At 37.0% G+C, this 16,365-nt stretch overlaps 2 protein-coding genes across 2 annotated transcripts in view; one reads left to right on the top strand and one right to left on the bottom strand.

Moving 5' to 3' along the window:
- LOC118737733 (fatty-acid amide hydrolase 2) overlaps positions 1–14,133 on the bottom strand; it is a 41,067-nt gene extending 26,934 nt beyond the window's left edge. The window contains exon 1 of the mRNA XM_036468457.1: positions 13,949–14,133. The gene's annotated coding sequence lies outside the window, so the exon portion shown is untranslated. The remainder of the gene's footprint in view (positions 1–13,948) is intronic.
- LOC118737735 (succinate--hydroxymethylglutarate CoA-transferase) lies at positions 9,169–10,768 on the top strand. The gene has a single exon (XM_036468458.1). It carries the CDS (start codon positions 9,388–9,390, stop codon positions 10,711–10,713), a length of 1,326 nt encoding a protein of 441 aa, XP_036324351.1. The 5' UTR covers positions 9,169–9,387; the 3' UTR covers positions 10,714–10,768.
- Positions 14,134–16,365: the final 2,232 nt, after the last annotated feature.

Genomic DNA, 16,365 nt, shown 5'->3' with positions numbered 1-16,365 from the left:
TACAATAATTAATTTAAGCCAGAATATGTAACTGGTTATGTGTGCTATAGGTATGTCGGCTATAGGCACCGCTTTGCCCGCGTTCAAAGCTCTTTTAAGCTTTCTATAAATTTTGCATAGATGGGTGCAGAGTAAAAGCTCCCTATGTTCATCGCTCAGCTATGTGTAAGTGGTATATTTTTGTTGCTCTCTTTCTCGCTCTCTGAAAAAGCGACATTTATACTTCAACTATTCTCATTTAGGAGCGTTTGTCTCCCCTTTTTCGTTTTGTTGCAAAAAATGATAATTCATTTCTTATCTCTTGTTTAATTCCGCTTCTTCGCAGATTGCTTTCATCGAATAGCGGCTGCAAGATAATTAAAACCAGCATTGTTTTTTTTCCATATTCTTACTTCTAAGCGAGTTTTTTTAAATGCATATTTACATAAATATAAACATGGGCATATCTTTCGCTGTGCACATACACATATGTAAGAGTACATACATTTATTTGTATACAAAGTGCAGTTCAGTTACTTTGAGGTCTTTGAGCTTAAGTCAAAATTGGAAAGTAATTAATGGCAAAGCCGGTAAGGGCTCTCACGTTTCTCCCTAATCGCTTCAGGCTTATCAGTCTGCCCTATTTTTTGCTTGAAACGTTCGAGAGCTGATTGATTTGAATATATTTAATAAACGGAATTTCTGGTGACCGTCTTTTAAAAGCTCAAATGCTTAGTTAAGGGAATATAGGAAGCCTTCATTCACAAAAATTTTGCGAAATTGGCCTTCCGATCTTCTAGATGAACTGAAGGAACTTATTGCCATGCAGATGAGGTGGCACTGGTCTTATTCACTAGGAAAGGTGGATAGCCCTATTACCTTATCGCGTCACTTACGAAACTCAAATTGCCTGAATCCCAACGACCCGCTGCGCCAGATCTATCTCGATTCGTTTTGCCTGTTACAAACAACCGTTATGTGAACAAAAGTATAATACCCTTGTACACATGTGGGCTCGGGTATAAAAATTTCGTGGATTTCATAGACGAATCAATTTTTAAACAATCTGTATAAACTACATTTGACTTTTATGAATCATGCATCTCACTTTAGGAACATTTGTACATTTGTAAATATGTAAAAAATTTAACACTTTTGCAAAGCAAGTATTTTACATTACTTATAAATTCACATCAGTAAAACAAGTAAAATAATAATAAATACATATATTTACACACGTACAATGTACATTTGCTTATTGCAATGCAAAGTTTGCACGTATCAAATAAATGAGTTGACAAAATCTAATGCAAATTTGTAAACATACGCTGCGAGTATATATTCGCGAAAAGTAAATAAATTTGTATTTCTTATAAGTGTGCGGCCAAATCAAGTGCCACGGATTTAAAAAAAAAGGTATATCATTCTAAAGTACTTATAATTCTTATGTTGGAATACAAATATTTAAAAAAAAAAAATAACCAAGTCGGACCAACAAAAAATTTGCGCCCTAAAATGCAAGCAAAGCTTAATATCGAAAAGCTGTAATTACAACAGAATTTACAATTTACACCTTTTCTCTTAAATTTTTAAGCGGCACCCAACAATTTAATTTTGTTAAATTTGAAAATCACAACTGTCTCCACCGCGATTTGAACTCGCGACTAACGATGCTAGAGTCGGATGACTTCCCGTTGAGCTGTTTTCGTATTGTACGAGAATTGAGAATTTGTGCATTTACTTCTCAACAGAGCGCAGTTCTGCTCCATGGCGCTTTGGTGGGGTGGAATGCCACAATACAGTCATCATATTTCAGGCCAATGAAGAAGGTTCAGCGACTCGCGGCACTGGGCATCACGGGAGCGTTGAGGTCCACTCCATTGGATCCTTTTGAAAGAGTCCTCAGGTTCCGCCCATCAGCAGGTACATTGACGGCCATAGGGGAATTCAATTTCAGAACCTTTAGGCACAGCTCAATTGGGGCGGGAAGTATAGGCAGCACGGACTACATGGCACCTAGCCTTTAAGTGGAAACGAAGGTTTCGCACACCGATTCAGAAGGAGGGAAGGTGAAGAGGAATGAAATCCAGCCGTAGGTTTTCACGGATGGCTCTAAAATGTCATCGGGAGTGGGTGCCGGGATTTACTATCGGGAACTAATGTCAGGCGGGCAGTAAGATTACCTGGCATTTTCGCAATGAGCATAGCAGCAGAGCTAGCCTACACCGAAAGGACAATCAAATCAAAATTAAATCTGTGCAATTAAGGCAGTTACCTCGTATAGTCTTTTATCCATAAACATCTCAAAAGTAGAGCTGAAATTTCTACTTAAATTCGCAGAAAGCGTTGACATCCTTTGTGACGTCTACTTTAACGCGTAAAAACGAGCTCCAACTGGCAACTCCCTACCTACTGGTCTATGTGTGGCTCAACGCCGGCCACAGGTTAACCTAACCAACATAACAAATTCACTTAATAACTTACAATACTTGGCTTTGATTAACTACAAACGTATGTGCCATTTGGATCCCATGTCAAAAGTTAAGGGTTAAGTAAAATCATAAAATTGTAGCTGCTGGAGTTCAAGGTGCCTAAATGGCCAGCAAATCCAGCCACAAGTAAAAACGGCATCACCAGCTAAATGACGCAGCGTTCGGTTTCACACATGCGTATATTGTCATCCAGTTCCGATTTACTCTTTCAATGTTACACTATAAGTACTAATTGGAATTGGATAAAAGGTCATTTCATATGGATTCCCCATCTGAGTAATCGAAACAACACCAAATATTCGCACTCATAAAACTTGTGCGGAAATTTCCGAATGTGACCTTAAAGTGGTTGTAGCTGCGGAATTCCCGGAAGCTTTCACAGTTGTTTATCACCACTTAAGAATTCATATATGTATATACCTACATATTTATAAAGATTTGTATGCATGTATCCACGCGTGTATATTAACCAATTATTGCATGTATGTATAAAACCTGCCAAATTAATAAAGGACAGCTTCATTTAGCATCGCTTGACAATTAATGGCAATTGAGTTATGTATGTATGTATATTGTATATGCAATAAAAAAACGTAGGACGCATTTGCAATATTACCGCCGAATTTGACCCGATTTTCAGCTAAAACTAATTTAAAAATGTGTTACTTTTTACTTAAATTGTCGCACCTATATAAAATGATCTTCGACAATGTAAATCATATTACTGACATGTGCATAACGTCACAGCTCATCTTCATCCCTAACGTAAAGCAGACTTCGTATGACTCTTTTGGTTTAAGTTTGAGTTAAAGTATTATCTCCCCATCCCTCGGTTACGACATCTGCAGAGCATTATGGTAGGAGGGGCGGACTGCAAAGTCATTCAGCAATGGCGAGGGCCTGAAACAAGGAAGTACAAAACACCGGCAGCCTTTAAAACCCGATATGACCATATCTGGGAATTGAATACGACCGCGTCTAGAGTCTCAAAATGCTGCGGGTTATACAGATCTATTCTGCTTATCGTATAAATCTTAAATAAATTGTGCTTATCGTATAAATTAAGCACTTTAGAGCGATTCGTGCTTTAGATTCTGTTCGGAGGCTATAATCGCTCCCCGACGTGTAAAAGTCATTGACCTATGGGGGTTCTACCTCCCACCAGTCTACAGGACCTGAAGTCGGTAACTGCAAAAAGTTACATCTTTCCATGATATCCTAACTCCCACTGTCCTGTCACAGGTGGCTTGCGATATTCCGTTCCGATATTTGTAATACTTTGCCAGCTTCCTATCAATGCGATTGCCTCCTCACTTTACAGCTCCAACCACTCACATGCTCGGTTGCCACAGGGCACAGTGCGACGTCCGCATATAAACTGCGGCCAAAAATATTAATCGTACTAGAAATTCGCAGAAATTTCACGTATGCTCTCTTCTGTACATAGGAATAAAGAAATGCGGAAAATGGTAAAAGTCGGTCAGCTGCCACGCTTATAGCCCTTGCGGGTGGAAATGGTAAATTATATCCGATTTTGTTGAAATTCAGAGTATATCGATGGCTGAATGGAGGAGCAACATATTTCGGCATAAAGTTCGAAAACGCCTTATCTTAGAAAACTTTTCAACAACGCCCTATTTTAGAATTTGATTAATAAACGGCCTATCTCAGCTGCTGATTCAAAAGCGACCTATCTCAGCACATTTTCAACATATTTTTGTTTGAGATAGGGCATTTCTGAACCGTATTCTTAGACAGGGCGTTCTTCAATCAATCTCTGAAGAAGGGCGTTCTTGAAACGTTTTCTGAGTTAAGGCATTTTCGAACTGGCTGCCGAGATAGGTCGGTATTCCACTCAGCCATCGATACGCATGAATTTTAAAGAACGTTAAAATCCATTAATATTATCGTCCACCACTCTAAAAAGGAGCACGCAAGTGTTGAAATATTATATTTTGATGAAATTTGGTGGATCCTGCGATTTTACTCCAAAAATGTCTTATTTGGAAGATAATGAAGAGTTTCTCACTACCCAACAAAAGCTGAGCTATGGACAGCAGACCTTCTCATCTATAATATAAAAAATCAATAAATTTTACAAGCTTTGTGCCTATAAAAAGAACAATGGAAGTAGAGCTCGCTGAAACGTCCAGATAAAAATATTGACTGCTTTAACGATCACATGTTCTATGCGGGGAGTCTACAGCGTCGATAACCATGTTTAAGTGGGAGTTAAAATTAAGCAAAGATGGTGTGAATGGCCCTTAATGAATAATGCAGCAAATTTCTTGGACCTTTTTAAAGTAAGCACTAAAAAAATTTTATACTCGCAAAATTATGTAGAATTTTAAGTAAAACCCACTTATGGATTTCAGTAGCTATATTAAAATTTAAAGCAATACTTGAACAAAGATTTATTAAAAACTAGTCATCTATCAAAATTTGCTTACTTTATACTTATTTGCACAAGTAAAAAGCTTAAATCCCATCCGAATTAAAAGGGATATGAAAACAGTTTAATGGACGGCATGTAGTCTGAGTACTGTTTTATGCACGCGTTGTTTTGTGCCTGGTTCCGGGAAAAACATGCATTTTTATCAAAAATTATTTTTGATTTGGTTTAGTTGGAAATTTGCTAAAAGAATGCGTAAATGCTTCGCCTCCTCTGCGAAGTAAAGGCCTCGGCTTCACTTGGCCTTTTCAGTTAACACAGATGGTGTGCATTATTTGACTCGACCAATATCCCTAACAGTAAAAATGCGAAAAAAACTAAAATGCAAAACATGGTTAGACGCTAGATAAATGTATGAACAAGACTAAACTTCTCCAATCACGATAAGGAAAAGTAAAAGCTACTCCCGTTTTCTAGTTTTCTGGAAATCGAAGAGACCGACTCGGTCTAATTTATATACTAAATAAATATATTCCTATAACATTTTAAATATTTATAAATAATTTAAGTAAACTTGATTTAGTTCTAATGAATATTTTAAAGTGTTTTTTTTTTTTTTATATGAACATTCGTATATAGTACACATGTAGTATGTGTTAGTGCACTAATTGTAATGTAGGTAAAGGTCAGTATTTGAAATTGTTAACATACATATGTATGTACGTACCTACATATAAATATACAGGTATTGTGGTATTACATTTTTAACTTTTTTTTGCCTTAAATATTTATTCGCCATTTATGTTGTACACTCATCTTTCTTTTTTGCATGCAGTTCCTTCGTTATCTTCCCTTTGTTATTCGTATTTATACACCTTCGTTGTGCAAATCTTGAACCAGTTTAATTTTTTAACCACAACAATAAAAATAAATTACTGAATGCTAAACATATGACTGATTATTATATTTTTTGGATCGTATCTGCGGCGCAGCAACTGTTGTTCTGACCTTTCTCCTCGATATCAAATTTTTTCATAATTCGTTTAAAATACCCACTTTTTCTGAATGGATTAATTTTGCATCAAAATAAATAATAAATTTGTTTTAAGTAATTAAGCATTTTTGTTTACTTAATGAGCGAGTATAGTTCCATAACATTATAATTGTGCTAAAAATAATATTAATATGCCGAACGATAAAGTGGATCGTGCCTAACAAAAATAAAACTTTGGGATTTTCTTTTTATCATGTCGGCTGCCTAGTATGTAGGGATACAAATTTAACATCGATGTTTGCAAAGGCGCCGTGTAATAAGGCCATAGGACATAACGCCATATGGTTTTATTTCACTTAACGTCATATTTTTGAGTAAAAAATCCAGATTTTTATAAAAACCCGCTGGGAAAATTTTAAATTCCTCAAAACAAAAACTGAAAACAAAACAGGTTTATATTAATATAATTTTGAGCAATTCATTTGAAACACTACCTGAAATTAAAATTAATAATCGAATAATACAGCTGAGATATAAGTTCATCAGAAATTAAAAAACAAAGTTAATATAACAATGCATGTATAATAGTATAAGTGTATACTATTGCGTAGCTTTGTTTTCTCCAAGTTTAGCTGACTGAATAAAGTTCCAGGTCTGCGTTAGACCAAGGTAGTGAGAGAAAATGAAGTGCAAATTCCTTCAGATAGGAAAACAATTTGTTGCCACCTGCATCCGTATAAGTTTAAACTTCTGCCCACAAGTGCATTGTATCACTTATATTATTTCATTTTACAAAATTAAGTATATTTTACTGAATTATTATTTTTTCTATGCTATCGAGCCCTAACCGCCAAAAAGACGTAAGCGACATTTTTTAAAAAATTTTCTTTTGATGCAGAAATAATCTTAGAGTATGTAGATAAATTTCCGCATCAAAAATAAAATTTTGAAATATGAAATAATACAAATTTGTGTTATTTCACATTCAATTGGGAAATAACAAAAAGTTGCTTTATTGCCGCTTGCCAAGTCGGTGACTCGACACATTTAGTCCATCGTTTTACCAATTTTTTAAGGTCCTCAAAATAAGCGTTCGTTTCAATGATGACCTCTTCATTTGTCCCGAATCTTCTACCGCCCAGCCATTTCTTTGGATTTGGAAAGAGTAATGGCGTTTTCTTTTCTCTTTCTCGAAAAAAATTTCACCTTCTTATATGGCAACATTATCAGAGTGCAACACGAAAACTTGACAGCCCTGGCACAGGACAGACTAAATGCGACATTATTTCGAGAAAAGAAAATGCAATAAATAAATAGTCCCTGCGCAAAATCTGGTGATTATGGCGACTTCAGATGTCTGCACCCGTGCATTGTCTTGATACAACAGCTATTTTTTCTTGACCAAATGTGGTCTCTCTGCATGAAATTCGCCAGCGATCTTTTTGCCCTTTTAATCGATCTAAATGACCCCGCGTGCATGCCAAAAAACTTTGGCAACGGCCTTATTGGCCTACTTTGGTGCATTTCTTGATTATTCCTTGGTCTCTGGTATATGAAGTCGACCCATTTTTCATGTAGCCAAGCACTCCTTCAAGGATGCCCCGATCGCGCGGATAACGTTTTGATATCTAAATATTCACGTAAAATGTGATATACCTACTCAGTTGAGCTGCTTATAGCTTCAACCACCACGCACAATTTCACTCTCCGATCATCCAATATTATTATAAATAATATGGATTTTATCGATGATTTCTAGCGTGACGACGTCTTTTGGTCGACTTGATCGTTTGGAGCCACTTTTGCTGGTACAACCACAACGAAATTCATTAAACCACCTGTTTAGCCATTGAATTTGATGGTGCAAAATCCTCGTATTATTTATCAACGCTTCCCTTGCTTTCTGTAACACGTTTTTATTGACTATTTCCCATTTTCGTTAAAATTCACGAGATTGTCTGCTTTCAGTGGCTGTGAACACACAAATTTTACAGTAGTTTATGAACCACTGAGTATGTTTTATATAGCACAAAAAGGCGAGGGCATTCGCCTAATTCAAATCGGCTAAACAATCTAGAAAGTACTTGTTGAAGAATCGGTTGCGCGTGTTGACCAAGGCGGGACAATGGCAGAGATAGTGTTTAACGGTCTCCACCTTTTCCCTGTCCTTGCAACTGCAACAAAAATCGTCGATACGATTTCGTGGAGTGGTTCGGGAAGAGTTTGTCAGTTTTTATATTCTGTGGAATATATCCGTTGGTGAGCCTCTCTAGAGTATTGAGAAAGAATGAAGTGAGGCTTATAGGCCTGAAATCCTTCAATTTCACATGTGCGGCCTTGCCTCCTTTTGGTAAGAATACAGCTTTTGCCTTTGTCCACTCATCTGGTATGTGAGTCAGGGTTAGGCAGGCTGTAAAAATCTAAGAAAGCAGGGGGCACAGTATGTCCTTAGCTTCCTGTAGTTGAGCGGGAAAGATTCCGTCAAGGCCCGGAGATTTGTAGGGCTGAAAGGCCATTAAAACCCATTCAACCCTCTCCTCACTTACGACTTCCCTAACGGTATCACCCAGAGACAAGTGGGTTCTAGGACCGGGCGAAAAGCCGGAGTTGTCGTCCGAGCAGCCCGGGAAGTGAGTGCTCATAACGACCTCCAGCATTTCGTGATCCAATACTAACAAAAAAAGGACGGGAACAAACAAAGCATCTTTCCTGTAAAAGCGTCAAACAACTTCATTATTTTACCATTCTCTACACCACTCTCCAAAAATCGCACTCATTTACAGAATTTTGGAGTACGGGAACAGTTTTCCTGTAACTTCCTGTAAGTTCGTGTAAAAACCTGTAAGTTCATGGAGTACTGGATCAGAGCTATTGCGTTTAAAATTACTGCGCGGGAAATTAAAATAAAATTCACTGACTTTTAAAATTTCCCCTATATATATATATCACTTTAGTCAAGCGAAATTGTTTTTATTACTATTTATCGAAAGTGCCATTTTGGCACCTTGTGCAAAATTGAAACATTAGGCGCCGTTTGAACAAAAATAGTGCCAAAAAGGGCACGGTATTTTTTGATTTTGTTTCGCAGTGAAATTATCAAAGTCAGAGTAAACTAATTTGAGCGCTAAATGTTATGAAACACGTCAAGACATAAGCGGCGAGCACACAAATTAAAAAAAAAATCTTGAATATCATAAAAGAGAATAGATAGCACATATTAATGATAAGACTCTCCCGCCGAGGTGTGCCTACAAGCCAATGGAATAAATATCTAGTATTGAGTTTAGTTGTGTAAAAAACCTGAAGAGCAGCGGTTACGCGATACGATTCGAGCTCGATAAAGTGCACTCAAAGAGCGGAGAAAAGCGAATGCAAAGCAAAATATAAATAAACAAGTGGTGCACAAAGCCCAACACATATATACATACAGTCTCGCCTAATCATAACAACTAATGCAATAACAAAGAATTGAAATTGAAATTAAAGACAAACAAATAATTCAACAAAGTTGGTGAAAAGATAAACGGAAAATGCTTCAAATCGCCCCCTACACCGCATGTTTCTCGCGTATTTTACTCGGCCGCACAGTCAGCTCAAAAGGCATAGCATATCGCCGTTTCGCCACAGCCGGTGATGGCGGCGGCAGCCAAGCCGTCACTGCCGCTCATCCACTCAGTGGCGTGCGCATTCTCGACATGACACGCATCATCTCTGGCCCCTACTGCACAATGATATTGGCCGACATGGGCGCTGAAGTAATCAAGATTGAGCGCCCCTTTTACGGTGGTGACGAGACGCGCAAATGGGGTCCACCATTCTTGTCACAGAGTAAAGATTCGATTTATTTTCAAGCGGTCAATCGTAATAAGAAGAGCGTCGCCATCGATTTGAAGCGTGGTAAAGAAGTCATTTATGAGTTGGCACAGAAATGTGATGTGCTCGTAGAGAATTATGTGCCAGGCAAGTTGGCTGAGTACGGCTTGGACTATGCGCATTTGCGCAAGATTGCGCCGCATCTTATCTACTGTTCTATGACGGGTTACGGGTCTGTGGGCCCCTATGCCAAACGTCCGGGCTATGATGTTATTGCCTCTTCGGTGGCTGGTCTATTACACATTACCGGCGAACGTGATGGTCCACCATGTAAAGTGGGCGTGCCGGTAACCGACATGGCTACCGGTTTGTATGCGCATGGCGCAATATTAGCCGCGCTCTTACAACGGCAGCGCACAGGACTGGGCCAAAAAATCGACGTGGATCTGCTTTCAACGGGGGTGTCGCTGCTTATTAATGTTGGCAGCTATTATTTGAATGCTGGTATCGAGGCGCAACGTTGGGGCACAGCCCATTCGAGTATTGTGCCGTACCAGAGTTTCAAAACTGTCGATGGCTATCTAACAATTGGCGCTGGTAGTGATGAACAGTTCAAAGAATTATGCCAGTTGCTTAAAATTCCGGATATAGCAGAAAACTCAAAATTCAAAACAAATAAAGATCGCGTCAAAAATCGTGTAGAACTGATAGCACTGCTTGAGGATCTATTGGCAAAGAAAACATCCAAGAGTTGGATGCAACATTTTGACGGCGCCTCATTTCCAGTGGGACCAGTCAATGGTATACGCGAAGTATTTGAGGATGAACATGTTAAGGCTATTGATTTGGTAAAAACCTTGCCACATCCCTGCGATGGAAATGTAAAGGTGGTGGGACCTCCTGTTGTTTACAGTGAATCAAAAAATGATGCACGCACAGCTCCACCAATGATGGGACAACATACAGACGAAGTGTTAGCGGAGCTTTTGGATTACAGTGCAGAGCAGATTGCGCGGCTTAGAAATAGGAAAGTTATCGAATAGGCAGATTAGTTACAAAAAGAAGTGATCAAAAAAGTGCATTTAAATATTATTTAACTTAAGAAGTATTTCGAGTACAATGTATGTAAATTTTCATACCCGACTGGTTATCGGGTTGCCTGATTATGTATATCCTCATATACATATATATATATTTTTTTCAAATAATAATAATAAAATATATATAGTGTGTATAACAGATAACATAATAAGAATGTGTTTATCAACGCCAAAAAATATTTATTTATTCTCTGAAGAATCAAAAGAAATAAAAGGGGCCGACACCTAAGTATGTACATACACGGAAGCAATAACATCTTGGGATCGGCTGACTGTAGAAAAAGCAACTTAGAATTGCTCATGTGAAAATACAGGGATAGGTAAATGTTAACCAGCTTTGATAAAGGCTTGAACTTTAGGCTTTTTTTATATTAATAGCAGCCGCCATCGATTCGCAAACACTTGGCGAGTGGCGAAACGAGCGATTTTAAAGAGGTACAATCAAACTCGCCATCGTCCATCGTTGCTAGCTAACTGTTTTGTTGCCTTCACATACAAATTTTTCGTTAAGCGTCCGAAGAGAAGTGGCGAATCGATGAGGCTTGTGAAAGCTTCTTTTAAAGGAAACTGTAAAAATCAAAAGCTTTATTGAGAACCCAAATTAAAATTTAATTTTCTTTTGAAATTCATTCATTTTGTTAAGAAAAAGACAATGGACTTGTTATCCGCCCGCCGGATACGGGCTCTCCGGATATTCGGTATCCAGTGTCCGGCCAAATCACTATCCGTTACATCTCTAGAATGTATATGTAGATTTGTCGGTCAAACCAAATTGATTCTCTGATGAATTTGCCGATATCGCTTATATGGGCGCCGAATACTGGATAAAAAAGAATTTTTCTAATTTTTGCCATAGAAACTAACATATCTTAAAACATTCGTCTATGATTCTAGATTTATTTTCCCTGAAAAAGCATCCTTATTTGGGATATATTTTTCGATATTTTGTGAACGCAGCGCATACATATATATTCAATATTAACATCACAAATTTTGGGAAATATTTTTTTTTATAACTTCGTACTTTGCGTTGGAGATTTTTACAAAAATGTGTTGTAACAAATTCAGTGTTCAAGCCCTGGTCAAAGCAACATCGCAAAAAAATACCGAAAAAAGGTTTTTTTCTTAACAGGCAATGGCATACCTCCAAGTGTATTTCTGCCATGTAAAAGCCTGATTGTGGCAACTTAACTTAACTTAACGAAACGTAGAACTTAGAGAATCAAAATGAAACAGATTTCGATGTGGCATTAAGTTACTAAGTTTCGGCTGTTCAATTATAAGCAACATCCATTTAACAGGATTTTTAAGAGAGCGACGTAAGTTACGTTACGTTTTTTGGGCTTTTGCTACGCAATCGGTTTCGTAAGGAGCATTACATTAAAGATGAATCAACATACATACGCACATACATACGTATGTATGAATTTTTTTATCTAAATTTATATTACGTTTTGAGGGTTAATGAGAGGCGATAACAAATGTATGGCAATTTTGCGTTGTTTAGATCAGGCTTTCCCAAAGTGCGTACCGCGGTACCCTGGAGTGCCACGAGCATGTACCTGGGGCGTCGCTAGTGGCTAGAGTATACTAGTGGTGTGGGCAAATTCTTTAAACTTCCCATACACAACACAAATGGTTTGCAGCAAAGGGATATTTCACTTGGTTTGCTAAGCCGCTTGTGTGGTGTATCTATATGTTACTTATTCTTTGGAACGTCACAATCACACTGCGAAAGAGCGAATCAACACAGTTTTAGAGGCAGTCGAGAACGAACTTATAAAAATTTGGAAAAATTGTGATTTTTTTTTGCAACTAAGACGTAGTAGGACTTAATGCACTTGAAGACTTACACCACTGGCGACGAAATTTTTGAAGCTATCGACAAATTTGGTTTTAAATGGAGCAAGTGTGCGGATATTTACAGTGATGGAGCAGCCGCAGTGGTTGGAAAAACGAAAGGAGCGATGTCTAGGATGAAGCAAGATTTAAAACCAGTATTGGATGACGCTGCGAAGATAACAGAGGCGTGCGAAATTAAAATACATCTTTGGCTTTTTTTATAGCAGGTCGAGAATTTTTTTTAAGGGTGACATGTAGATTTTAGAATGTCTAGCAATTTGCATGAAAACCCCATAAATATTTAAACAAAGTAAATCAGAAAAATGCTAAGAAAATTGATAAAAGTTATTTTCTTAGCGTTAACGCCCGTTACCAGTGTTAACTTGGAAGGTTTAGAAAAAACCATTTTCGAATATTTTTTTGACTCTGAGTATATTTACAGCTGGATAACAAACCCGTTTTCATGTGACCCGAAAAGCAAACCTACTGGATGACAAATTAAACTTTTGAAAACCTTCTGGACATCCGTGAAGACAGCACTTTGAATAAATATTAAATACTACGAAGGGGACCCAGAGAGTTCTGAATGCTAGTGTATGCAGAAAACACTGCTGTTGGCAAGATTGCATTAAAAATACTAGTGACTTTTACTTTTACAATTTTATGTGAGAGAGTGCATTTTAAAAAAATGCTTACATAAAAAACAAATATACCAGCAAGCTTTCAGCGTCAAATAATTTCCGGGTAAAATTGTTAAAGCACCAAATAAGCTTAAAGGAAATATTGAAATCATCAAAACAATTTCAGTCCTCAAATTAAAGCTAAAGGAGCATAAAGTTTGCATTGTGTTTTCTTGTTTTCGTAGACATTTGAAGAAACTTTTTTAGAACAAGTTTGGGAACCTCTGGTTTAGATAAAAGGTCACCGAGACACTTCCTGGATGTACATACATACATGCATATGTATATCACATTTATAGCACACAAAAAAAAAATATTAATATCGCCTCACTAACACAATTAATAAAAATAATAAAAAATAGGCCAACGTAGTACAATTGAATAAAGAACTTATTAAAAAAAAATATTAGAAATACTAAATGATTACTTACAAAAAGAAAATCTCACACAGATTTTGTCTGCTGAAGGTCACAATCGATTTTACCGGATGCACTATGTATACAGATGTAGAAACATATTGATGTGAAGTTTCGATGTGTTGAAATCAAAGACAGGTAGACAAACACATAAATACAAACAAAAAACATAAATGAAACATGAAAATCCAAACGAAATCAAACAAAAATTGTGAAGAACACAAGTTGGCCAATACTTACTTCTGTAGTTTTCTTTTTGTTCCACTCAATGCACAATATAGGGCGGCAACAAAAATTTACTGTCACAATTTAAAGACGCGTATTAAACACTATACGAAATATACAAATCCTCCGTTGATAAGATGCTTTGCCGAAAGCGAATTGTATCTACTTTAAAACGAGCGCTAGAAAAACCCAATAACCTATGCGGCTTAACTGGCAGTGGCGTTAGTGAAATCGCGCAATCAAACACCCAAAGCAACGACGACGCTGTGACCAACAGCGCATTTAATACTATGTACACCATGGAGCAAAAGTGAACACTGCACTGTACTTCGTGCACTCTTAAGTTCAGTATAGCTTTAAAAAAAAATTGGTCTTAATTCGTTGCCCCATTCCCTACAAAACACAACTTTTTATATCATAAGCATATCTTTATATAAAAAAAAAACAATAAGTCCCAATTTTAAACGTTGTACACAATTTAGGACAAATTTAAATCAAAACTTCGAGCTATTTAAATAGATTTCTTAAATATTTTGAGTATCCAGTGCAAGCTGGAAGAGGCGAGGCCTTTCGGTTAGTTTTTGGAAAGTTTTTTGTTGCAGGTGAACATATCGCACATTTGCTTCAAGAGTGTTATATCTAATCTAAAAAAACTCTTGTTTTGTTAAGTATGCAGAAATGATCTCCATCTTTTATTCTATGTTATGTAAACAATTTCATAGTTGTATCGATAAACCATACCTCGTTAGAAGAAAACTAGTCTTGTTTTTGCTATGGGAGGCCATGTAAACTATAAACTTTAAAGCCGTTTTTTTTTCGAGTTTTTAATTTTTTGGATTAACACTGTCAACGAAAACGAAACAAAAAAAGTAAACGGTGTTTTGTAGCCACTTTTAACTTACACTTTATTGCACAGCAGTTTAATTTTTTTCTAAAAGTCGGATTAAAAAGCTTGAAAATTTTATATGCAATTTGGTTAAAAATTTGTAGAACTTTCCCAATTTTGGTATGTTTGATATTTGGACTTACGTGGGTTTTGTTAGATAACGATAAATACTTTTATAAAAATATATTAAACACTAAATAGCCAAAATTTTAAAAAATGTCGCTTTCCTATATATATATATATGCATTTTGCCACCGCATTAATAATAATAATTCTTGTACAATCTCTTGTCGGTTGAGGGCAAGGCTTATTCTACGCTGAAACTCCAATCTGACACTATTGATGGTGTTTATGCTGGATCCGTGAAAGTTGGTACCACTTTCTAAAACTTTTGACGGTCTTAAAAGTTGTTTTGGGGGAGTACTAAACTTAGACATGGCGTCGTAGAGGCAGTTTCTCATCGTGTGGTGAAAGTAACTCCAAATTGGACAATAAGGTTGTGTTTGTTCTTTTAATAACGAGGGGTTTCCCAAGGTTTGACGGGCTATAAAAATCAAGTCTCGAACCGTCACATACGTACTCTTTATCCTATTAAGCTTATACGACTGACGTATCACGTAATTTTCTTTCGTATGGTTTTTGATCCGCGGACGGATTCGGGCCCAGCTCAATAAGGAGTTTTACAGGCTTGAAGCGACACTGATAAGATCTCACAAGCTCGTTCTTGGAGGGCTTCAGTTTTTCGAACAGAATCGTCGAAAGGGCCTTGTCTGCCAAGTTAATGAGTCGTATCCTGCAAGGCGTATGAAAAGTGTTTATCGTGACAAAGGAATTCACAATAAATTCTAAAATAGTCTTCTCCATTTAACCCTGGAACACTAATGTTAGTCGATTCGACTAACACAGTTAATGTTTTATGGTGAAGTTTCTTGAAAATGCATTTTTTTAATTAAAATTTCATTATTTCAACTAACTACAACATAACCGCATAACTTTTGTTTTATTTTACTAAAAAAATATTAAAATAATATCGTATCGAAAATTTTTTGACGATTAATGCTTTAAAACTAAAAAAAAAATCATTACACGTTAGTCGACTCGACCAATAATTAGGTATTGTGTATTAAAAATATGATTAGTGTTCCAGAGTCCAGTCACTGTGAGGTGCAAAATACAACACCTGCAAGTGGTATACATGTAGAAAATTTTTCTGAGTATCTGCTATTTTTGCTCTTCTTTTGTACGGAATTGAACACATGGGCACCAAAAACAACAATGCTTTACTCATGCGCACAAGAGTGTTCATTTTTTCTCCATAGTGTATTTCGTAGAGAATATACACAGCAACCACCGGCACATAAAAGCAGCAACGCCGGAGCCGCAGTGGGGGATGTAAGTTTTACTGTTTATTTTGAGTGTTACTTTTTATTTCTTTTCAACGCTCAAATGTCAATGCTGTGAATTGCGCCCAATGCTTGCGTCGTGCCACACTTTCCATTCAATTCACAACATCACGCCGCAGCAACGAACATCAAAGTCCGCGCTA

This window comes from Rhagoletis pomonella, unplaced genomic scaffold (assembly GCF_013731165.1).
Source record: "Rhagoletis pomonella isolate Grant_MI unplaced genomic scaffold, Rhpom_1.0 Rhpom_scaffold_00004, whole genome shotgun sequence".
NCBI lineage: Eukaryota > Metazoa > Arthropoda > Insecta > Diptera > Tephritidae > Rhagoletis > Rhagoletis pomonella.
Note: the sequence above shows the minus strand (reverse complement) of the source record. Positions and strands in the feature narration are given on the sequence as shown.